This window comes from Carya illinoinensis, chromosome 3, assembly GCF_018687715.1.
Source record: "Carya illinoinensis cultivar Pawnee chromosome 3, C.illinoinensisPawnee_v1, whole genome shotgun sequence".
NCBI lineage: Eukaryota > Viridiplantae > Streptophyta > Magnoliopsida > Fagales > Juglandaceae > Carya > Carya illinoinensis.
Window position 1 is genome coordinate 49964100 of NC_056754.1, and position 25973 is coordinate 49990072.

Sequence of the window (25973 nt, forward strand, 5' to 3'; positions counted from 1 at the left end):
AACTTACACACAAAAACATGACAATTTTGAATTGTTGAAATACCACTCCTTAAAAAAATACAGTAGTTTATCACCTTAATCTTATTACAACATCTGCCTCAGCTACACCAAAGGAAGGTGCATCAGCTCCCTGCATTCCATGGTGTTATGTGAAATCTGGCCGGATTTCACATAACATTCATTGTTTCTGGATATCATAGAGTGTAAGTTAGTGGAATAATCAATCAATAGCAACACAGTTTAGATAAAATACTGCATTGTCGTATTGGCAAGCATGGCCCAAACGACATGTTAGAAATTACGTTGACCGTAAACTGTGTTCATTACTTGTCATTTCCAGCTAGATAATCTAACATTATAAAGGACAGAGTTAACATTGACTGTTATTGGTAGCAATGACACATTAGTATATTCCTAACTTAGGTAAATTATCAAACCATGCATTGTGAGAAATTGAAATAATGACACTATAAGTAAGGGCATACCATCTTCTGAATCTGAGCTTGCATCATTGGCAAATGCAATACTGTCATCATCGCTTCTGTCGCTATTAGCATCGGCTTCGTCGATTCCCTGATCATCATCAACGCCATCATCCTCGAGGAATGCATTGTGGTCAACTAAATCAGATGGTTGATGTTCTAATATGGTCGAAGGGTCTATCAGTATTGGTTCTTCATCTAGCCTGTTCAATGGAGTCATCAAGTCTGGATCACTAGATTGGGCATGCGGCACGTTTGTCGGAATGTTTTCATCTTCCTCGAAAGCATCATCGTGAACTAACTCTGCAGGATCATCCGCATCCTGGACCGACTGCACTAAAGGAATGTTGTATACATTCCTATTCGTTATCTTATGGACCACATACCAACTACCCACCACACTCATATCTTTTAAGTAAAACACCTGCTGGGCTTGGCATGCAAGAGCAAAAGGTTCATCTTTATACCATGTTCGAGAAGTGTTCAGGCTCGTTAGATGGTCGCCAACGCGAATCCCTTTTCGCTTATCACCAACATCCCACCAATCACATTGAAACAAATAGACCTTACGCCAACCCATATATCTTAATTCTATAATATCTTTCAAAACCCCGTAGAAGTCAACGGGATTTGACTGATGTTCACCACGAACAACCAAACCGCTATTTTGAGTTCGTCGGTGCCTCTCTCGATCCTTCGTCTGAAATCTAATTCCATTCATAATGCAACCGGCGTACGACGCAACCCACTTGTCGGGACCACATGCAAGTGCATATATTTCATCTCGTATACTGGCTGGGTTCATCGCACGCTTCTCTCGAATCTATATTCCAATCAAAAGACAAAACCAACGTAATAATAAAATAGCTAGAAGATTTAGTAGTTATTTTGGTTAGTTAAAAATGAGGCATATTAATTTTTTTAGCTGGTTTGGAAAAATGCTATTTTATGCATTTTGTTATAGCAGTAAAACATGTCGAGTTGAAATGGAATGATAAACCGTCAACCCCCAAGGTATCGAGACGGTTTAATATTAAAGAGAAATACGTACGTGTTTCTTGAACCAAGCTGGGAATTGAGCTTGGTGCCTGCGCGCAGAGTTGGTTGTGCTTTCCCTTGTAATCATGTTGTAATGGTCACTGCAAAACAGAGTGGTATAAGTTCACGGTGTAACTATGTAACCGTTAAACAATCTTTGCTTTACACAAAAATGTGGACCACTTACTCGAGGTAATGCTCGATCTCGCCACAATTATTGAGAACATACCAGTGGGCTCTTGAAAACCATTTCTCGGCTAGCATGTGAATGTTGGCCGCCCCGAGCGGACGAACCTTTTGTGAGAATACAGAAAAAAATTCATCATTAAGCTGATCTGGAATGTCCGCGTTTCTTTCAACCCGTTTATATCTGGTCTCAATGTCGTTGAGATACATTGAGCAAAATGTTAAACACTCAACATGAACATATGCTTCTGCAATTGAACCCTCAGGGCGGGCTTTGTTCCGGACATAGCGCTTGAACTTCCCCAGGTACCTCTCAAACGGATACATCCACCTGTATTGCACTGGTCCAGCAAGTAATGCCTCGTCTGGTAAATGAATTGCGAGGTGGACCATAATATCAAAAAATGCAGGTGGGAAGATCATCTCAAGTTTACATAGGATGATAGAAATATCTGCCTGAAGGCGATGCAATGATTCATACGTCAATGTTCGAGCACACAATTCCTTGAAAAATGTACTTAGCTCGGTCAAAGCTAGCCGGATGTCAGGACGCAAATAACTGCCAATTACAACCGGAAGCAACCGTTGGAGAAAAATGTGGCAGTCATGACTTTTCATTCCTGTAATTTTGCCTTCCCGAATATTCACACACCGAGCAATATTAGAGGCGAAGCCATCTGGAAAACTAACTTGTGACACCCACTCACAAAAGGAAATTCTCTCATTATGGTTTAGTGTGTAACATGCCAGACTCATCCGGCAACGATCACCCTCCGGACGTAAGTGTAATTCCTTCCTCAGTCCGAGACGTTCCAAATCCCTTCGTGCATTTGCAGTGTCCTTACTCTTTCCATCAATACTCAGCAAGGTGCCCAAGACGCTATCACAGATGTTTTTCTCGATATGCATTACGTCTAGGTTATGCCTCAATCCCACGTCTTGCCAGTATGGGAGATCGAAGAAGATGCTTTTCTTTGTCCAGTTTTGTTCGTGTGGTGCCCGTTTCCTCTTCCGTTCACTTTTTCCAAATTGCACGTTGGAGACCATGCGTAATGATTCAAGTATTTCTTGGGCCGTAAGTCTTGGTGGGTGAGGCCTCACCTCGAGCGCACCGTTGAAAGCACGTTTATTCTTTCTCCAACGGTGGTCTGGGGCCAACCAGCGACGGTGGCCCATATAACAATGTTTACGCCCATAGGCCAACCACATTGAGTCTGTATCTACATTGCACACAGGACATGCCAATTTCCCCTTCGTGCTCCACCCCGAAAGATTGGCGTATGCAGGAAAGTCATTTATAGTCCAGAGTAGAGATGCATGTAATTGGAAAACATCGGAACTGAATGCATCATATGTCTCAATACCAACCTCCCATAATGATTTCAATTCATCAACTAAAGGACGAAGGAAGATATCGATATCATTACCTGGTGATTTAGGACCAGGTATCAAACATGTCAAGAGAAAGTATGGATCTTTCATACAAGACCAAGGTGGCAAGTTGTAAGGCAGAAGTATGACTGGCCATATACTATAAGGCTTGCTCATGTTATTGAATGGGTTGAAACCGTCACTCGCAAGTCCAAGACGAACATTACGAGCATCTTTCGCAAACCAATCATGTTTCCTATCAAAATCTTTCCAAACTTTGGAATCAGCTGGATGCCTCATACAACTCGAGTCATCAATACGCTGCTCTTTATGCCATCGCATCGCTTGTGCTGTCTTCTTTGACATATAAAGGCGTTGCAACCTAGGCATCAATGGAAAATAACGCATCACTTTCTGAGGTACCCGGTGTTTACTTGTCAGTGAGACCCATCTAGATGACTTGCATTTAGGGCACTGATCTTTGTCTTCGTATTCTTTCCAGAACAAGATACAGTCATTTGGACATACATGAATTTTGGTGTAACTAAATCCCAACCCACGTTCTAGCTGACGTGCATCGTTATAGTCTTCAGGCAAAAGAGCAGTCGGGAAGGCAGATTTCAATAGCTTTAGCACCATGTTAAAAGACTTCACGTTCCAACCACCAATACTCTTGATGTGAAGCAACTTCACCATAAATGATAGCTTTGAGTAGTTTGCACACGATGGGTAGAGTGGACGTCGAGCATCCTCTACATACTGTTCAAATGTATGGTGTCTTGAAGTCCCAACATTGGGTTCTGGTGCATCATCGTCACCACCACCAGCATTTAAACCGTGAGCACTATTAACGAAGGATCCCACCCGGATGTCATCTAACATCTCATCAACATCATCAACGTACTCACCAAAATCATCTCCATCGTCCTCATCATCTGACCGATTGGCATGAAAAGGATCATCTTCTCCATGAAATATCCATTGAGTATAACTTATATCAATCCCTCGCAAGAAGAAATGATCCCTCACAACATCAAATGGTTGGAAAAAATTATTACGACATATCCGGCAAGGACATCGAATGGCATCACTGGCAGGAGCATTGGATTGAGCCATGGATAAGAAATGATTAACTCCTTCGGCATATTCATGGGACCGCAATCTATCTCCAATATGCATCCAAGATTTATCCATTTAACTGTTGTATACCAAAAAAAGGCCTACATGCAAAATTTTCTTCAACAAACAGATTATCAAGTTGAATCATCACGACCGGCTCCCATTAGGTCCCTGACAAATGACAATAAATTTGTGAAGTCACTTTCAGCCATTTAGTTTGAGATTTCCAATAAAAGTTGGTGTCGTTTGGGAAGGTGCTTATTAAGCTATCACAGAGATGTGAGGGACAGAAGAATATAGCCATTTGCACCTTATGCACCCAATAATGGACAATTTGTAATGCAACATTGAGGGGGTTAATTTCCATGCCAAATGATAGAATGGTTGTCCATATCAGAATTCTATGGGAAGGTATAAGGTGCAAACTTATCAGGAGCAGGGGGACTTTAAGAATAACATAAAACATATGAGTGGGCAACATGATTCTGATATATAGCGACACACGGGAAGTTTGCGGGCTATATTTTTCCCCCGTACACTCTAATGCAGCACACTAGAGTGAAATATTCAGATCTGCTTTAGGGATGAGTGCTAGTTTTTATTGAATAATGGCATGTGAAAATATTTGTAGTTAGTGTGAAGTTAGACTAATATTATATCTGGAAATATTAAAGGCCAAAGGGTTAAAGGTAGGAAAAATTCAAGTGGGATTGGCCCAACGGTATCAAGAGCAATTCCAGTTGAATGGAATGGAAACTTTCAGAAATATATATATATATATAGTTATAAATATATATGGGTACATAACTACATAAATAGCGTACAGAGGGTAGGTGTGAGCTTATAGGCTGCCAATAGAAGCTGCCCATATTATCACGAATTGACAGGGGTAAAATCAGAAATCACAGATGATACAGAGGGGAATCATAACAAACAATGCATTTTATAATCGTCACTACAAGACTCGTGTAACCCATTTATGGTCTAATCCATTATGGTAGGAGTAGCTCATAACATGTGGTTTACAGCCGAACCTTTGTAGGGAGATATGTGGAAAAGATTCATCGAAAACATAGTATCATAAGTACTGCTGTGTCAGTTATCACAGCGTAACATACAACGGCTTGGAAAAATCACAGAAAACCACAAATCCAGTCCATTTAAACGTTTGAAATGTTTCGGGAAGGGGCATACACCCACTGGGTGCCTATATAAAATTGCAGCAGCTATACCAACATGAAAATTACCCATCAGCCCAAGATTCCAAGCTCTATTAGTACAATAGAAGTAGTTAAAAAGGCAGTTTAACGATGCTAGATTGATGAGTTCGATTACAAATAGACTCTAAGTGCAATCCTGAATCTACTACCATGCAAACCCATGTTGATAACCCATCCATAGGTCCCAAAATATTCATACAATGACCAAACTATCTACCGATTTGGTTCATCACAAGACCCCTTTTTGGGATATATAGTAGTAGGAACTTTAAGTATTACATATCAAGCAGAATCTGTTCCATCCTATGTAAAGTACGAACAGATGACAACTTACACACAGTCTGTCATGAATACATGATGAGGTCAATTTGGAGGATTGCCTCAGCCAGCCGTGGAAGCCTGGAAAAAAATACAAAGGGACAAGGCAATAATTTAATGTGGATCAAATCCCAGACAGAACATGGCAAAAGCCAAGTAAATTTTACATAATAAATATTCATCTTCTACATCCATGGATCCAGAAGCTGTATGGAAAACCAGAGTTGATAGGCAAACTATTGTATACTGGAAGCAAAACATTCGTACCAGTCTTCATTATGTTTTTTATGGGAGAGATGATAAAACTAGTCTAAAGTGAACAAACAATTAGATTAGACTCAAGCTGTCAATGCGCATATTTCCGATACACCACAGGTGAAGTGAAAGTCTATTGGACCAAATTGGTAGATGATGATAAACAGATCAATTAGAAAGAGGATTTACAAAAAATCTATATAGAACATGGACTTCTAGATAGAATTGTGAACATTTGACTACCTATCTTAAAGTCTAAATAATAATAAAATGAACACAACTTCTTAGCTATATTATTGCAACACTTTAACTAATCTGTTACAAATAGACTGCTCTCCTTTAGTTAATAAATTAGTTATGACAAATTAGTAGGTACCTGCTGAGAACTGAAGGGCTATACCAAAAATGATTAACATTGTTGCTCAACGAATATAAACAACATTTTCTTTAACTCATTATTTCAGTGGGTAGGTAGCCACATTATGCAAGATGGGAAGTCTAATAAATGAACCAAAAAAAAAAAAAAAAAACAGCAAACAGAAACAGAAATGAAAAGAGTAGGTAAAGGATATTAAATAGCATACACTTAAAGTAGCAAAAATAATCTAAACTGTAGTGTCTCTCTTCCTCTGCATATGGGTTACTTTAAGAATAGGTTAGGCTCCCCAAATGCATTAGTGTAATATATAAAACTATATCATGATGGAAGTCATGTATTTTGCAAATTAATGAAAACAATCAAGACTCAACAGCAACAAGTGAAAGTTGCATTAACATTAGACTGATTCAAACCGGAAACTCATGAGTCTAAATCATTGAAAATTGAAAAAGAATTCGTTATAACTGACAAGGACAGTTCAATATATATATCCTGAACATACGTTTTGTTTGGAGAACGGTTAGCCAAAAAACCAAGCAAAATTTACCTATTCATCCACTTTTACTCTCCCAAACAAGAACTGTGATTTAGGATGCCAAAAATGGAAAAACCCACAGAAAATACTGAGTAAAACATAAAGATAAGTACAGATCTCAGTCAAGGCATCAAAAAGAATAGAATATACAGAGGGTTTTCCAGTTTTACAGCTTTCCACCAAGTAAATTGCAGGAATCAATATTCTGAACCCAACAGAAAAAATAGAAGAAATTAAAAGAGTTGGCATGCCGGTAAAGAAGGAGAGGAAAACAGAGCCATACAATATCCATCCAACATAATAGCTGTGAAATGTATCAACCTAACCATTTCAATCAATAATCAAAGATAAATGACAACAACAAACAAATTGACCGAGAAAAAAAAAGAGTAATAAAACCGTATTTGCTTCTGCCATGGTCCTGATGACTAAAGGTAATCTTTCAATTTCTCAAGTATATAAAATGCCCCAATGTTCAAGTATAGAATAACAGGAACGGCGAAATCCAAAAAACTGATAAATGGAAAACCTGACCGTAGCTTCGCAGTTTAGTTTCTCTTCGATTGCTCACAGTAAAGGGAGCCGACCATAGTGTTTTGGTAGGGCTCAGTGAAAAGAAGGGGATGCCCAAGCAGAGACAGCTAGGGCCCAGAAAATCGACCAACTAAATTGCGAATCGAAGCATGCAAAATCAGAAGATCATCGTCGATTGTATGTGGGCTGTCGAGGACGATTCACTGGTTGCTTGTTCCATCTGCATCACTGATGGATTACGGCAGCACTTGGGATTTACAATCTTTGAAAAACATTTCTGGGAAGAATTTTCGGAGGTAGGGCTGTGGGTTTCAGGGTTAATATGGTATGGATGGTAGGGGCGGGGTCGACTGACGCGAAGAGAAGAGAGGGAAAAGATCCCCCGCGCGCTAAGTAGGCTATTTATAGAATCACAATATAATGACGACTTTTGCTTGTCACAATAGAATTCAGTGATTAATGAAAGACAAAACACTTCAGTGACGACTGTATGTCGTTAGGACAACCAGAAAACGTGCAGATTATGACCTATTGTGACAAAATCAAATTCGGGGACTATTTTTTGCCGAAACAACACATTTTTACTGACAATTTCTATGGATATTTTTGGAGACAAGAATTTTGTGAGAAATCATATGTATAAGCGGCCACTTTTCATCTGTGGGAAAAAAAATGGTGGCAAAAACCATGTACACGACATCTGAATTTGTTGGTCCATCTGCTGCACGATCTTGCACACACAATACAGCAACCTGAATACACTGCGTAGGTTCAATGGTTGAACATGTATGGTGAATGCTGGATTCATTGACTTCAAGTTTCTTCCTTCTTTAAGTAAATCCCAGGCTGAAAAGATATTGATCTTTGGCATTATAATCGGAACTCAATCCTTAGGAGATGCTATCATGCAATTCGTTCTGCGGACAAAATAATAGCATAGACATCCTATTTGGGTTGAAGAGTGATTTAACTGAAAGAAATCAGTGCTTTTTTTGCCACGTATGACTTCATCGTGACTCCAAATCTGAAAATATCAGATTTCACAGAGAAGGGCATCCATGGAAGACAACCAATGTTTCCATCATCCACCAAAATCCATTAACATAGGTGTTTCACTTTACTTTCGTTAAAAGCTGCCCCAAATTATGGAACGCATTTGACATTTCATATAGCATTTCAGTTGGTTAAAGCATGGCATGGTTTCTTTCTTGACGTGACTGATCCTCTTCAACATGTTGGTTCAGTTTGTGTTTTGGAATCAGCGATGACAGCTTCTCCTTGAAGGCCTCGTTTGTATAATGAAATGAAATAAAATAATTCGTAAATAAGAATAAAATATTTTGTAAATAAAAGTAAAATATTTAAGTTAATATTTTTATGTAATTTTGGAAAAGAAGAGTAAAAAAATTAAATAAAATTATTATAAAGTTAAAATATTATTAGAATATAATTTGTTAATATTATTTTTATTTTAAAATTTAAAAAAATTGAATTATTTTTTATATTTTATTTGAAAAATTTGTAATGATTAGATGAAAAAATTCAAAATTTAAAATTAAAAAATATTTGTGTTTGTGGCGTTTGTATATTGAGTTGAGACGATATGAGACGATGACTTGGAAGGACTTTGCTACCTAAACTAGGCCTAAATGTGCTTCCAAAAGTGTCACTAGTGCTTTTTTTTATTTTTATTTTTTTTAATGTTAAAAAAATACACACGGTGACTTTTTTAAACATTTAAATAAAATGTATTAGGAAACACATTTGGAAGGCTATCAAGCATTTTCCTTGGAATATGTTAGCGATTGCATCTCCTCAATTGGTTTTGAGATACTGCTATTATCTAATTGAAAATGTACTTCTTATCCCTAAATCACATAATTAATAACATATAATTTATAATTTTTATTTTTCTATTTAAACGCACATATTTATATATATCAATATTTATATATTTAAATAAAAAATTAAAAATAATACATCATATATTAGTACGTGATATAAGAGATGATTAGTGAATTTTTTCGTGCCGAAAATATTAATGTCAAGGATGGAAGAAATGTATGGTTGTGTATTTGTTTTGACAAAAGAAAACGACGTCATTCCCTCTGTTCAGCCAGTGAAGATTCACATCTTCCATCAGAGTATCCGCATCAGTCTCGCCAAAGCCTCGTCCAAGTTTTAAATAGCCAGGATTTTACTATTTTTCAGTGGCAATGGCCTAGTCAAACGTGAAAAGTTTGACATAAATGCTACAGTAAATCTTGGGTCCTCGCCAGACTTGAAGAGGCACTGTACTGAGTCTATTGTATAATTTATATTATTTTTCGTGTACCGGTTTCTCTTCTTTCCCTCGGTTTACCGTTTTCCCCCAAAATCACTACTTTTCTCTGCAGCTTCTCCCGAACGAAGCTCTCCCCACATTCGGCCTTCTTCTCTTCGTCCAGCTCACTCGAATCAAATCTACCGGTTGCCTTCTCCAGCAGACGCCGTCGTCTCCGAGCTGTCGACGGTAAGTTTCTCTTCCTCTCTCTTCCTCGCTCTTCTCTCCCTCTTCTCCGATTTACTGATCATTTTTTCCTGCCCTATTTTGGCCAGCCATTATCGAATCACTTGACCGAACATCAGCAAAATATCCCACGATTGGAAGGCATCAGTTCGCTCCACCATTCACGCCGGCGGTTCGAAGACCCACGAATCCGACGCTACCGTCGCCCCTGTTTGGGTAATCATCATATTTTTTTTTTGTTTTTGTTTTTCTGTTTTGAAGATGAAATCGTATACGGTAGTCCACATTGCTTGTATTTTTTCCTGTGTTTGGGCGAGAAATTGGTGGCATGGTGTAATCTGGAAGTGCTTGGTGTCTTCTGAGATGTGTTTGACGTTGCTTGATCATGTTGTTTGGGGTTTTTGCTTGATAATGTTGAAGATGTTCTGTTGTTTGGCTCTTTTATTTTTCTTCAATGTGTTGGGAAATTTGAAAGTCTGTAGTTGTTGGCAAGAACTCGTGCTGGTAGACCGGATATGATATCTTTGCTTATTCTGCATAATGAAAACAAATGATGAACAAAAAGATGACATACCTAAAAAGAAAGAAAATAACATAATCTGCAGATTAGTTTTTGTTTTCGTAGGAACTAAAAAGAGAATTAAACATTTTTTTTTCTGTTTTTTAAATCAAAGTTTAAGATTCAGCAATAACCGAATTGATATGAGGAAGGTTTGTTTGATGATGATATGGGGAAGGTTTGTTTGATGATGGCATTAAGCTCTCTCTGTTTCAAGCCTATGCATTTTTTTTTTTTTTTTGGATCCAGTGGTGTACGTAGGAGTATATTGCAAATTGGGTCACCAATTGGGTCGTGATTTTGAGGAGTATCATGAAGTGGCTGTCAAGATGCTTATAACAGCCTTTCACCTTCTCAATCAGAGAGCAGCCTTTCTATATAACAGGTCTACTTAGTTTGTGAACTGTTTTGTGAACTGGATACTATCTTTTGTACTATTTGTGAAGTGGATATTATCTTGAGGTATTTTTATGGAATGTTGAGGTAATTTGTGGACTGTGTTGCTCAATATTGTGTTGGCAATGTGATAATGTATATAATTATAAATCTGGACTGCTTTGCTTCAAGAAATGTATTTGCCGTGTATTTTTATTTGCTTGAAGTGTATTTGTATATATAATTGATAAAATATATAATGCTTTGCTTAGGAAGTGTATTTGTAAAAAAAAAAAAAATTAATATTATTAAAATATATAATATTATATTATTATTTTACCTTTAAGATGGCTAGTCCAATGTTGACTCATCTAGCTAAAACTTGATATTATAATCAAAATATGAAATTCTAGCTAAACTTTAGACTTGGCAATGGCTAGGCCATTACCCATGCTCTCAGTGACATCTCCATCGCGCATTGACTTTCGTATGTTTTCCCCTTCTCTGGGACAAGTTGACTTCTGCAGGCATGTACCTGTTGAGCGTATTAATTTGACCGTAGTCCAGAGGAGAAGCCATCAAGTATTAGTTTTGCCTACGAAATCATTTCATTCTCTCTCCATTTCCTGCCCATATCAACCATTTTATCTGCCCTCATATCGCTCCTATTCCACGTTCGTACAAGGAATTTTAAGTTGACAAATGATAAAGTTATAACAATTTTACAATTATTTTATAATATTAAAAAATTATTTTTAATGGATTGATATAATTTTAATGATTATTTGAAATTGAGTTATCAAACAGTTGTGAAAAGTTATAGTTGTATTATTACTATTTCAAATTGATATACAGAGTATACTTATAAAATGTTTATATGACATAATTTAATTTAAAAGATAAACTTTAAAATTTGAATATTAAAAATTAAATCTTTGTATTTAAATGATATGAATAGTTTACTCTATACATGATTTGAAAATAGAATAACTCTTTTAAAGAACCCGAAACCTTAAAAAACTAAGTAAAAAATTGTCAATTTGATGGTAATTTTCTTAGCCCCTTCCAAGAAAACATTAGTCCTAATGATTTTTTCTTGCTGTCAATTACAAATATTTAAGGGTGATTATAACATGTGATCAATGGTATGACTATGACCCCAAGATTTAGAATCTATTTTGAAATAGATTAAGACTTCTTTTGGTTACACAGGAGATAAAAGCGTGTAAATAAGATCGAATATTTCGAGAAAGCGGACCTCCAAAACATTAGTCCAAAATTTCATGCTAGTAGAAATTATGCTGCATTTATTCAAATATTATGGTCCTCTTTTAGCTTCAGTCCAAAATGTAATTTATTTTTGTTTTTCAAATATATTATTATGTGTTAATTGACCTCTCTGCTCTGTTATTAGAGAATCATATCTATTGACTATGAAGAAGAACACTTTTGAGATGTTAGTTTATTTTCCACCACTTGGAATGTAAATACCATTTTCTTCTTCATTATATTACTGTAATCGAAGATAGATCAGTTCAACTAGAAATCAAACAGAAAGTCGAAACATCTCATTCCATACGTGATAGTTGTTCTCTCTCAGTCTCCCTCCCGCCAATATTGACTCTGACTTCACCTGGTGTACTGATGTCCCTCTCTTCCATCTACTTCCCATTTGACTTTGCTCTCTATCTCTCTCTGATATCTCTCTCTCTCTCTCTGCGTTTCTGAGCCTTGAACCCTTCCTTCAATGGCCAACAGGGCAACTTGTTCCTTAACCATACAAGTTTTTCACTGCTGCTTTCTGTTATGGCTATGTCAAGCAAGGGATACCCTTAAGCCAGGCGAGAATCTGGGAGAGAATGAGACCTTAGTTTCTTCAAATGGGGTCTTTGAGTTAGGCTTCTTCAGCTCTGGCGGGACTTCCTCGAGCAGCCACTACTTGGGAATATGGTTCAAGAATGACCCAAACAAGAAGCCCGTTTGGGTCGCAAACCGCGAATCGCCCCTTTTGTCCTCCCCCGGAATCCTTTCTATCAGGTACGATGGGAATATGGTGATCACCGACAGGAAGCTAATTCCCATAATTGTGAACGCTGGAATGCTTGCCCCGAGTAGCAAGACAATAGCGACACTTCTGGATTCAGGAAATCTTCTTCTTAAAGAAGGAGATAGCATTGTCTGGCAGAGTTTTGATTATCCATCCGACACACTTTTGCCTGGAATGAAAATTGGACGATTCAATTTAGGCACTGAACACTTAAGGAAACAGTTTCTCGTCTCGTGGCAAAGCTCGTCTGTCCCTGCTACAGGCTCTTTTGCTCTGGGCCTCGATGAATATAACATTACACATGTCAAGGTTTGGCACGGAGATGGTTTCTCAAGGCAGATTGGATTTTGGGATGGAAAGAGGCTTAAATTTCAATTTGAAAGCTCGTCGCATGACCACAATTTTAGCTATGTTTCGAACCCAAACGAGGTTTACTTTTCCTTCCAAACCAAAGAAAATCTTAGTTATTCATGGTTTGTGCTGTCTTCATCTGGGCAAATTCAGGAGTACAAAATGATGGGACAGAAAATATTAATGGAAAATCGTTCAATTTGTGAAAATACTACAGCCAGCAAGGCGACTGACTGTTACGTAAGAACCCCGTACATGTGCCAGGATGGAGGAGATACATTCTCAGGAATTAAAGGGTCGATGCCAGATTCAGCAATTGTAAGCGGTTCGGTTCATCTGGGTCTTAGTGACTGTGAGATTTTGTGCAAGGGTAATTGTTCTTGTGCTGCTTTTGCTTCTTTCCGAGATGATGGCACCGGATGTGAACTTTATTATGGGGAGAAAAAGGGTCTTTTGCAATTCATTGGGGAAGGAAAGGCAACAATATACGTTCGTGGGGACACTTCCAAAGAATCTGGTAGGCCTTATTGCCCTTGAAATATTCTGGACATGCATTTTGATCGAAATCACCATGTTATAGGCGGTTATCATTTACAGGTGCAGGATCACAATTTTGGTAAAATGCAACATGCCTAAGTGAATGTATAGTTCATCTGATAACATGCTACTACATAGTTGTCATGCAAATGTATTGTTGACAGGTGTTGGATTTCAATTTTAGTAACATACCGGGTTAATGTAAAGTTCATTTGACAGTCTTAATTAACACTAGAGGCAAAGGCATCTTGAGGTTAGTGAATAATGAGATGGTTGAATTTCTTTTCAGGTGAACATGATCACAGCAGGAGGCTGTGGTGGGTTGTATTAATTTCAGTTTTTTCTCTGATTTTGCCCATCATACTTGCCTTAGTTTGTTACTTACGATGGAGAAATCATCGTTTAAAAGACTTGAGTCTGAAGAGATTCCAGGTTCAAGTGGGCTCTTATGTAGCAGCAGTTGATGAAGATAAAGGTGGGGACAAATATGGAAGAAAGAAGGATCATGATCTGCCACTGCTCAGCTTTGATTGCATAGCAACAGCTACAAATAACTTCTCTGATGAAAATAAGCTTGGGGAGGGTGGTTTCGGGCCTGTTTACAAGGTAATTCCATGATATAAAATGACTTCCAAGAGTGACTTATTTTCTTTGATTTCTTAGTTAGGCATAAATAGATCAGTAGATGATTTAATTTGTTAATGAAGACGACATGTCGGGTGTTCACTTGTAGCTAAACTATGTTCAAGAAACAGACATGATGTTCTTCTCATCCTCAGGACTATGGTTATTGTCAGTTCATAACTATCTCTGATCGAAAAAGAAGAGTTATATGAGCATCAGTCGGGGTGAATATCTGTTACAGAATCTATATAATTAGAAGATACAGTGAGATGGGACTTATTTTGGTCACTCAGCTCTACATTTCTGCATCTGATATTTGGTGTGAAAAGTATTAATACTCAACAAAGAATTGTTTTAATTCAGAAATAACAAACAAAATGACGTTTCCAGGGTACATTGCTCGGGAATGAAATTGCTGTGAAGAGACTTTCTAGACAATCTGGTCAAGGACTGGAGGAGTTCAAAAATGAGGTTCAGTTGATATCAAAGCTGCAACATAGGAGCCTTGTTAGACTGTTGGGTTGCTGCATTCAAAGAGAAGAAAAGATTTTGATCTACGAGTACATGGCCAACATAAGCTTGGATTCCTTCCTGTTTGGTACTTTATGATCTTATTTCAGTTTCATCTTTGTGCATGTTTTGGTGTTCTTTTGTTTACCATTATAAATGTAAAATTTGAACCAGATCCTACAAGGAAGATTTTATTGGATTGGAAGCACCGTTTCAGCATCATTGAAGGGATAGCTCAAGGCCTTCTTTATCTTCATAAGTACTCTAGATTTAGGATCATTCATCGTGATTTGAAAACCAGCAATATATTGTTGGACGCCCACATGAATCCTAAAATATCAGACTTTGGCATGGCAAGGATTTTTGGAGATGAGGAAGCCCGGGCAAAAACAAGAAGAGTTGTTGGGACATAGTAAGTCACTGGTTGTTCTTTAAGCAATAACTTAGCATGGATTCCCCTTCAAGCACTAACCACTTGGTGTTAATTGTTGAGACAGTGGTTATATGTCACCGGAGTATGCTGTGCACGGCCATTTCTCGATAAAATCGGATGTGTTTAGCTTTGGAGTCATTATGCTGGAGATCCTTAGTGGCAGGAAAGTGGTAACCTTTTGCCATTCAGATCGTTTTTTGAACCTACTAGGATATGTAAGTAACTACAAATGTCCTACATTTTTTTTTCATACTTCTGTTACTAAGTTGACTAAAAGTTGGCTTCTTGCCCCACTTTCTAACATGTTGATGTATGTTTGAAGGCATGGGAGTTGTGGAAAGGTGGAAAGGGCTTGGAGTTAATGGACCCAACACTGTCTAACTCATGTTTGTCAAGCCAATTTATGCAGTGCATTCAGGTGGGTCTCTTGTGTGTGCAAGAACGTCCAGAAGATAGGCCTTCCATATCAGATGTCATTTCTATGCTAAGCAATGAAAGGACAAATTTGCCTGCTCCCAAAGAATCAGCCTTTTGCATCCGTACAAGTTACTCTGCTTCACCTATGCAGCAAACTAGTTCTGTGAATGATGTAACAGTTTCGGGCATTGTTGCTCGATGATAACTAACAGCTTGCCAGAAATGTTCTAAGTTTTGAGATCAAAGGCATGCAATGGGCATTGTATTATTTTATAAATTCTTTTACTATTATTCTTTGAAAGTCGTTTTGATCCGATGGGGGTTTGAATGTTGATACAGGGGTTAAACCCAAGAAGGTTCAAATGGGCTATTGATGGAGCAACACAGAAAATAAGAGAGTTACGCTCTTATAAACCAAAACAAAGAGAGTTTTGAGAAATGTTGATCTTTATTCAATTTTAAATTTTTCATCTTTAATCACACTCATCAATATGAGATATTTTAAGTGGTTGTCCCTTTAGACTAGGATGAGAAGATCAAGATGTGGAGTGCATTGCTAGGGGTGATAGCATTAGCATAATTCATGAACCCAACACTAATATGATACAAAATTAACATATTTGAGTTTGATATAAATGGAATCGGGTTAAAATGGATTGACTTGTTGATACACGATTAATAAATGGGTCAATAACAAGTCAACCTGCTTAATCCGAAATCAACAAGCAAAAACCAATTTAAACTTTATTTCAAAATTACAATTTTATTATTGTTGAGTTGCAATATTAGTATTTTTCAATATTTTTATTACTTGGATTGTAATTATGGACTTATACTCATATTTGTTATTGTAGGGTTTGTAACATTAGTTTTTATTACATGTTAAAATTTAAAAAATATTGATATTTTTTGTTAGTAGGTAGTCTTATTAATTTTTTTAGATATTATGACTACCAATAAATATAGATTTTAACTATTATGTGAAATTATGTTAATTATGTCAAATGAATTATGCGCGTTAGTTCAATCCATTAACATTAAATCGGTTGAAATGAGTAGTGTCGTATTGATCTATTTCTAATTAATTACTAAATGCGTCAAAACCAACATATATAATTCTATTCAAGGAGATCTTTATACCACACTACCATCTATGTGGAATAATGTGATTTAGAAGATAAATTTTAATAAAAAAGATCATATATGTATGGCGCAATATAAATTTATCATAGAATTGGACCGCGAGACCTCTAATTTTTTAATATATCTCAACGTACATGGGACTTCTAGTCAAATAATCATTATTTTAAAGAGTAGTGCTATATGTATTTATAATTTTACGTACGTGGCTTATTTTGTTAGTTTTTTTTTTTAATTTAAAATTTAATAATTTTCAGTATATCAATAATTAAGACGTAAAGAAGTAAATTTTGTGTAAGTTTTTCCTAAATACAATTATTATTTTTCTATTTTAAATTAATTAATTCAGTCAAACACAATGTTTATGAAATAAAATTAAATCCACTAGAAGCCGAAAGAGCACGTACTACATATAATTGAAAATAATGGTTGAGATTTAAGGAGGCATCATTTAATTGACAATTAATTATGGTTGAAATTTAAGGACATTATCATGATTTACTTTGAAATTAATTAAAATGAGAGTTGTACGTAAAATTTTAAGTAAAATTATAAATATATATAGCACTACTCTATACAATATTTTTTTTTTTTTTTTGTGCATTTAGTAAATCTGTCTAAAACATGAATGGGTGGGTTGTTGAAATTTCAAAATTTTTATGTTTTATTTGACATTACCTTAATTAATTTTATGTTAATTTTATAAAATGCTTGCTTGATTAAGGAAAAAAACCCAAAAATACTTACGCTTACATAAGAAGTGCACGAGAAAAAAAAAAGAAAAATTATATTCATCATTATCATAAACCATACATAATTTAGGAATAATAAAATCAAATAAATAAATAAATAAATAATATTATGTGTTATATGGGGATGATGAGGATTAAAACTCGGGAAAAAATGGAAGGCGTAATTTTATACTATTTATGCACTTTTTATATCTACTAGGTGAGAGTAACGTACAAAGCACGTTTGTCTAATTTTATGAAATTATTATTTCTAAAAAATAATATATATTTTATAGAAATTATTGATGTCACTTAATAATTTAAGGCATATTGGAGAAAATAAAAAAATTAGTTCAAAGTATCATATAATTCAATACATGTTTATAACATCTATAATTTTAACAAAGATGTATACGAAAAATTTAATAAAAGTCTAACACAAACGGTAGTTCAAAATATGTGTCGTTTGATGTTTGTATTATAATTCATCAATTTATGTCATCCTGTAGACAATCAACAGAGACAACATTGAAATTCTTATTTTGTTGTTGGTTGAGTCAATCAGGGACAACATAAAGTTAAAACATAATCTTTTTATAAAATTTGTGGTATAATATTTTCTATATATAGCATATATATAAATCATAAAATATATTTTGAAATTGTTGGCCGAATTTACTCTTTCTTGATTAGCTCAAGGATCACGGCTTTTGTCATGTGCCTATCATAGCAAGCTCATGTATGGAATATGACTTAGCGGAAGCTACGTCCTACTACCATGGGAAAAAAAACACTTTGATTAAACACACTTATATTATATATTATATAAGATTTTTAAATTTGAAATACTCAATAATCTGAGTTAATGAAACGTATAATACACGTATATTATACTTAGGGATTCACGTCTTATGCACCTAATGCAGTGTATATGTTAAGGAGAAAGAGAAAAATATAATAATTAATCTTTAATTACTTATTATTATATAAACTATTAAGTATTATAATTATTGAGATTAATAAATCATATAATAACATTGAATGCTATCTCTCTTAACATTTATGTCTTCATTTTATATGCCAAACCGTTAAAACAAACGGTGTTAACTTTAACGGAAAAACAAGAAAAACCGTTAAAACAAGATTTTCCATTTCATACACACTTTTTATATATAGAAGATATTTTTCGGCCCTACACATCTTATCCGTGCATACAAAATTCCAAAACGAAGAAGAGAGAGACCATTAATTTGTTTGTGTTACCGATAATCCACCAAGGTTAAAAGATTCAATACATGGACTTTTCACAGAAGTAAGGCATTATTTTTATAATTGTTTTCACAGCTACGGAGAGCATAGAATTGTTCTCTGAAATCCCATAACTATTTTACACATTCCTTTATAGAAAAAAAATGGTTTTAATTTAGAATAAAATTATAAAAAGTTAATAAAATAATATATTCATCATTTTAATATTTTCTTTTGAATTAAAGGAATCTATAAATATAACAAATATTAATATCTAAATATTTATTAAATATTAATTACTTTGTGTATATAGCAGTTCTACGCAGAGAAAAACACTCTAGAATCTCTCTCTTCCAAGTTAGTATCCCGACGCCACTGCACAAGAGAAAAAGAAATGCATCCACCATTGACGGGAATCCATTCTCCCAATTGGCATCTCTACCAATCAAATAATCGCACATATTGACTACAAAGAAGAATATTATTCATAAATTATTTATTATTATTTTATTAATATTTACCGATTATTTGAGATTATCTTAACATCTAAATATAACCACCACTAAAAAAAAAAAGAAAATAGAAATTAATATACAAAAAAAAAAAATTATTAACATTAATTTCTAAAGAATGATTATGTGTATAATGCGAATCACTATCTTATGCAATTTAGAGGGGATGGAAGTTTAGGAGATTGTTTTGTGTGTAAAATTTGATTGACATATTAACGAAATGGGTGTTGAGTTGAGACATAAAATACCAATTTATATTCTATCGACAAATGAAAAAGTTGGCCATGTATTTATATGCAAAGTGGCTAACCACATGTCAAAATGGGATTTACATTGGTTTATTATGCAAAATAAATGTAAAATATGTATATGAACTAAGATTCTTATAGAACGTGAAAAAGGATGAAAAGTTTGTTAACAATTTTGTCTTTTTTTATAATTTTTTTTAATCAGTTTATTTTATTTTATTTTTTTCATTTTGACCGTAGAGAGTCATTCCTAAATCATATTAATAGATGAGATCAGGAGAGGAGTTTGGATGCTAGATAATTTTATTTTAACATGAAGCTAATCACATTACTTTTTTTTGAAAGTAGATACTTCATTTCCTTAAAAAGACATTACAGACATTTCACTTCTTACTATCCGCTGAATACAAACTGGCGTAAGTTCAAGTTCTAACAAATCATTCGAAAGAGTAAGAGCATTGCTGGCCAAAGTATGGGCTGCCTTGTTGCCTTCCCTCCTCGTGTGAGTTGCTGACCATGTAGCAAAAGAGTTCAGCTTCCTCTTGGCATCTTCCACTACCAATCCACCGTAACTACAGTCAAGGACACTGCCACTAAGAAGCCTGATGACTTGTATTGCATCTCCCTCGACTACCAGCCTAGAAACACCAATATCCTTACAAAATACCACACTCATCATTAAGGCATAAGCTTCCCCACTAAAAGGATTCAAATTCAGCTCCCTTCTGGCCTGAATAGTACCGATGCTTCTTCCCATGTGGTCTCTCAAAATGGCACCAACCCCCACTAGTCCCCGAGCAGTGTTGATGGCTACATCCCAGTTCAACTTGTAGTAGCCTGCAGGAGGTTGGATCCAGACACTAGCTGACCCCTCACCATGACTGGCTGGACTGGAGCTTTGATGGTCTCGACTAGACTTGTAAGCCTCCATTTCATCCAGGGCTTTGCTTAGGACCTGGTTTGGGTGCATGAAACCCTTCCCATGAATAAAACCATTTCTTCTGGTCCATAGAGAACGACATATTACTGCCACTTCCATGAGCTCCTCCCCTGGTAGTTGCTGACTAAGAATGCCCCAGGTTTCCTTAAAGGAAACACAGTTTAGGTTCAGCTTTTGGATCTTTTTCCTGCACTGACTCCACACATCCCTCGCAGCCTCACAGCTCCAAAGGGCATGCTCAGTTGTCTCACATTCTAGCTTGCAAATTGGATAGTAGCTTTCTGTGACAATGTGTCTTCTCATCAAGTTTGCCATGGTAGGTAAGGCCTCATTCCATGCTTTCCACATGAACATCCTGACTGCTGGGGTAGTTGGTAGCTTCCACAGGGTTTTCCAAACACTAGAGAGAGGATCAATGCATGAGGACCCCCCCATTAGTCTGGACTCCATCTCTCTCTGAAGGTGATAGGCACTGCTGACAGAGAATTTACTGTTTTTAGTACCATTCCACACTAATTGATCATCTCTTCCTCCTATGCTAATTGGAATAGACTTGATGGCATCCCCTCATTTGTAGAGAACAAGCTGTTGATGACTGGTTCTTTCCATTGCTTCAGATCCGGGTTAATAAGGTCAGCTACTAATGAAAAGGGTGTTTCCTCAGGCTTGATGGATTGTATCTTGTATGTATGAGGTTGAGGGATCCACTTGTCTTTCCATATGTTTACCCGTTTCCCATTACCAATTCTCCACACCAGTCCCTCCTTTAAGAGTTGTAGGCCACTTTGGATGCTCCTCCATGCATAGGATGGCATGCTGCCCAGCATTGGGTCCAAGAGTGCTCCATTGGGAAAATACTTTTGTTTGAGAATCTGAGCTGGCAGCGAGCTTGGAACTTGTAGTAGGCGCCAGCTTTGTTTTGCCAACATAGCAAGGTTAAAGCTCTTGATGTCCCTGAATCCCAGACCACCCTTCTCCTTTCTCAGGCTCAATTGATCCCATTTAACCCACTGAACCTTAGTATGATCCTCCTCAAAACCCCACCAAAACTTCCTTAACAGTTGGTTAATTCTCTTGGATATTGACACTGGGATCATGAAAATGCCCATAGTGTAGGTTGGGATAGCTTGTAGGACAGCCTTCATAAGAATTTCCTTCCCTGCTGCTGACAGAAACTTAGTCTTCCAGTTTGCAATCCTTTGCCATGTCCTATCGATAAGAGAATGGAAAGCTGCCCCTTTGGATTTGCCCAAAACAGCAGGAAGGCCGAGGTATTTCTCAAAAGAGCCAGATGCTTTAACTCCTGATATGTTCAAGATGTTGGTCTGGATCTCGATTGGAGTGTTGCTACTAAAGTAGATGCTGGTTTTATCCTTGTTTATCACCTGCCTCGAGGCCTTTTCATAGACTCCTAGTATGTACAGCATCCTGCTCCACTCCAAGGAGTTGGCCTTACAGAAAAGCAAACTGTCATCTGCAAAGAACAGATGGTTAACACGAATGGGCCCAGTTCCAATTGGTATACTCGAGATGCTGCCCTTCAATTCAGCTTGATTCAAAAGGCATGAAAATGCTTCTGCTACCATGATAAAAAGATAAGGAGAGAGGGGGTCTCCTTGTCTAATTCCTCTTGATGGATTAAAAGAAAGGGTGGCCTCTCCATTAACCAGAATAGAATAAGAAACTGAGGTGATGCAGGCCATGACTAAACCAACCAATCTTTGATCAAATCCCATCCTTACCATAACAACTTTAAGGAAGTCCCACTCTACTCGATCATAGGCTTTACTCATGTCTAGCTTGAGTGCCATATAACCAACTCTACCCCTCATTCTTGTTTGTATAGAATGGAGTGCCTCGTATGCAACCAGTACATTATCAGTGATGAGTCTACCGGGAACAAATGCACTCTGGTTCATTGATATTATCTCAGGAAGAACAACCTTAATTCTGTTTGCTAACACCTTTGCAACTATTTTGTAGCTGACATTACACAGGCTGATTGGTCTGAAGTCCGTGACTCTCTTTGGGTTCTTGACCTTTGGTATCAGTGAAATGAATGTATCATTCACACTAGATAAGGTACCACCTTGGTTTAGGATGGCAAGAGCAAATTGGCAGGTCTCTTTGCCTATGTTACCCCACTGAGATTGGTAAAAATGGGCTGGAAATCTATCAGGACCTGGGGATCCAAGTGGGTTCATCTGGAACACAGCCTCTTTAATTTCTTGCTCTGTGAACTTGGCCAGCAACTGGGAGTTCATACTATTGGTAACTGTTGGATTCATCCCTTGGAGACATTCCTGGAATTCAGATGGACCTGTGGAGGAGAAAATGTTAGTAAAATACTCATGAAAAACTGCTGCTATCTCCTTATTGCCTTCAACTGTCTGCCCAAGTTGGTCCAGAATCTGTGTAATGGAGTTTGTTTTCCTTCTTTGGTTGGCTTGATGGTGATAGAATTGAGTATTCCTGTCACCTTGTTTTAACCAATGTTGCTTGGCCCTTTGTTTCCATTTTTGTTCTTCTTCATTCAGGACCTGTTCCACCTCTTCCTGTAGCTGTTTGATTGTTGGGCCATGGTTGCCCATGTCATCATCTTGTAGGTCAGCAATCCTCTTCATCTTCTGCCTGAGAGAGCCTTGCTCTTCTTTCCTTCGGGTTGAATTCCAATGCTGCAGTGCCTTGGAGCAGTTGGCCAGTTTGCCACTGATTACTGAACTAGCACCACTACCTCCTGTTGCCTTTGACCAGGCAGCTTGAATAATAGCAGTGCATTCTGTCTTTAAGGACCAGGCAGATTCAAACCTGAATCTTGAGAAATTCCTGCCACTTTCCAGAGACCTACTGACTAATGATACTACTAGAGGAGAGTGATCTGATTTTATTGCAGGGAGCACCATACATGTTGCATTATGAAACCTCCTATTCCATTCTTCATTAGCAAGCCCCCTATCGAGTCTTTCCTTTGTGAATCCCCTTCCACTTCTCCTGTTTGACCATGTAAATTTCAGACCCCTTGTATTGAGTCCAGTTAGATCACAAAATTCAATGGCCTCACGGAAGGCTTCCAGCTGCTTGTAGGGTCTAATTAAAGCACGCATTTTCTCACTTTGACTGGTGATTTCATTGAAATCACTTATACACATCCATGCTGTGGGGGCTGTTGGTTTCAGAGCTTTTAGAAGGGCCCAGCTCTGTGCCCTTTTAGATGTCATTGGGTGGCCATAAAAGCCAGTTAGCATCCATGGGGTCTCACTAGCACTAGTTTTAACATACACACTGATATGCCATCTAGAAAAGTTGAAAAGTTGAACCTCAACCTCATCCTTCCATAGCATGGCCAGTCCTCCACTACTCCCTTTACTGTCCACAACTAAAGAACTATCAAATTTGATACACCTTTTGATAGTCTCAATTCTGGCCTTGGAACATTTGGTTTCCATAAGAAAAACCAAATTGGGGCACTTATCCTTAACCAACCTGTTAAGGATCCTAACTGTCCGAGGGTTCCCAAGCCCTCGGTAGTTCCAGCTTATGATACTCATCTGAATTGGCAGGGCTGAAATTCAGCCTCTGCCATGCCTTTGGTATCTCTCCCCTCATGTTGCAATGTCACTTTCCCTCTTTTCCTAGCTGATTCCTTAATAATCCCCTTCCTTTTGGTTCTGCCTCTAGTCTGGGTGCCAATTGTGTCCAGATCATTTGTATTCTCTCCTATGTCCAGTGAAGTATCATGGTCCATTAGGCTTATGTCTCGGGCCCTTCTCTTCCATTTCCTAGGTTGTTCTTTTGGAGGTATATTGAAGTCAATCTCCTCGAGAATATGTTCTTGGTTCCTTACTTCCTTTCTATTCTGTTCACCAGTGCCATTACCAGCCCCTTTTGCTTGCTCAAGCCCCTTGACTCTAATACCCCTCAGGTTATGAGATGTTTGTTCCCCTTGATCAAAAGGTAGGTCCTTTGGACTGAGGGTCCGTGGTGAGTTGGCATCTAAGGGTCCCCCTTCACTAAGTCGAGAAGTGTTCCATTCCCTAGAAAGAGCCTTTGATAAAGTAATTGGAGCCATACCTGGCCTTTCCACACGTCTGTCCTTCCTGTAGCCAGACTTGACAGGAGCATGGTCTGGCCTTGGAAAGGAGGTTCCTCCCTGTGATTCTGCAACAGCTACAGGCGTGTCAGGTTGCTTTCCTGTGTGGTTGGTCGATGTTTCCACGTCATCATCATCAACCTTTCTTGCTGGGTAGCTGTCCTGGTTATGGCCATGTACCTCCTTATCAATCGGACTCAGTTTGGTGCCTTCTTTCTGGTTGGTTGCACGAAGCCAGGCACCATATTGAGCTTCATATTTGCCATGCAGTGACCTGGTTGCTGCAGGTTCAGGGCACCCAGCCATGCCATGCTTAATTGTACCACAGCCAAAGCAGAAGTTTGGGAGCCTTTCATATTGGAATGCTACCCAGACCTTGCTCCCATTGAAGGAGCTAATAATACCTCGCATAAGAGGTTGTGTGATATTAATATTAACCTGGACATGCAAATAAGGGCCCCAACCTATCCCTTCCTCATCCACATCCACATTTACTACCTCTCCCATGCTGCTTCCTATCCTCACGCCAACCTGCCTAGTCATTCCACCCAGAGGAATATTGTGGAGCTGGATCCACATTGTTTCTGAATCAAATGCTATATCTTTAGGTGCCATCATCCCATCATACTCCTTGAGGCAGACTAAGTTACGGTCAAATGTCCAAGGCTTCCCTTGTTTGACCTTGTTCATGTCATGAGCATTACTGAATTATATTAAGAACAGGTTGTCCCCGACAGTTTTGAAGAGGACCACCCCTCGTGGCTTCCATAATCTCACCATTTTACCCTGGAAGGCCTCTCTGTTTATTTGCTTGTCCACCACTATCAGTCCCAGGAGGCACATTCTGCCTCGTTTTGAGATCATTTCCTCTGCTGTGAAGTCAACTTGAATCCCCACCTGTTCTGCCTCAGTAAGTCGAAGCTTGCCCCATTGTTCAAGCAGTACTGAAGTCATCTCCATCCCTCTCAATCCGAGCAGAGCACAGATTAGAGGACAATCTTACCTAAAGTAAGACAACACTTCTCAACTCAGGTTAGAGAGAAGCTAGAGTTTCTCTCACTAAGTTAGAAGACGATACCCATTTCTGATGGCTAATCACATTACTAGACTATATAAAATAGTCTACGAAAGTCAATAATTAAATGACTTGATCATATATGATCCAGTTCTCAAAATAAAAAATTTAGATTCAAAATCTCCCAACCTTATATAAAAGGAAAATTCTATACACTATACTACCATTCTACTTACATTTCACTAAGTAA

The 25973-nt window shown here is 37.4% G+C and overlaps 3 protein-coding genes across 3 annotated transcripts; 1 reads left to right on the forward strand and 2 right to left on the reverse strand.

Moving 5' to 3' along the window:
• Positions 1 to 323: 323 nt before the first annotated feature.
• LOC122304918 lies at positions 324 to 4271 on the reverse strand. Its single transcript, XM_043117179.1, has 3 exons — positions 1815 to 4271; positions 486 to 1305; positions 324 to 349 (listed from the first exon to the last, which is right to left on the reverse strand). Exons 1-3 carry the CDS (start codon positions 4269 to 4271, stop codon positions 324 to 326), a joined length of 3303 nt encoding a protein of 1100 aa, XP_042973113.1.
• A 7912-nt stretch (positions 4272 to 12183) lies between these two features.
• Positions 12184 to 16162, forward strand: LOC122305107 (receptor-like serine/threonine-protein kinase SD1-8). Its single transcript, XM_043117431.1, has 6 exons — positions 12184 to 13795; positions 14105 to 14421; positions 14830 to 15037; positions 15124 to 15361; positions 15447 to 15597; positions 15705 to 16162. The coding sequence occupies exons 1-6, from the start codon at positions 12628 to 12630 to the stop codon at positions 15999 to 16001; spliced, it is 2379 nt and encodes a 792-aa protein (XP_042973365.1). The 5' UTR covers positions 12184 to 12627; the 3' UTR covers positions 16002 to 16162.
• A 3877-nt stretch (positions 16163 to 20039) lies between these two features.
• LOC122304919 lies at positions 20040 to 21053 on the reverse strand. The gene has a single exon (XM_043117180.1). It carries the CDS (start codon positions 21051 to 21053, stop codon positions 20040 to 20042), a length of 1014 nt encoding a protein of 337 aa, XP_042973114.1.
• Between the last annotated feature and the right edge of the window lie 4920 nt (positions 21054 to 25973).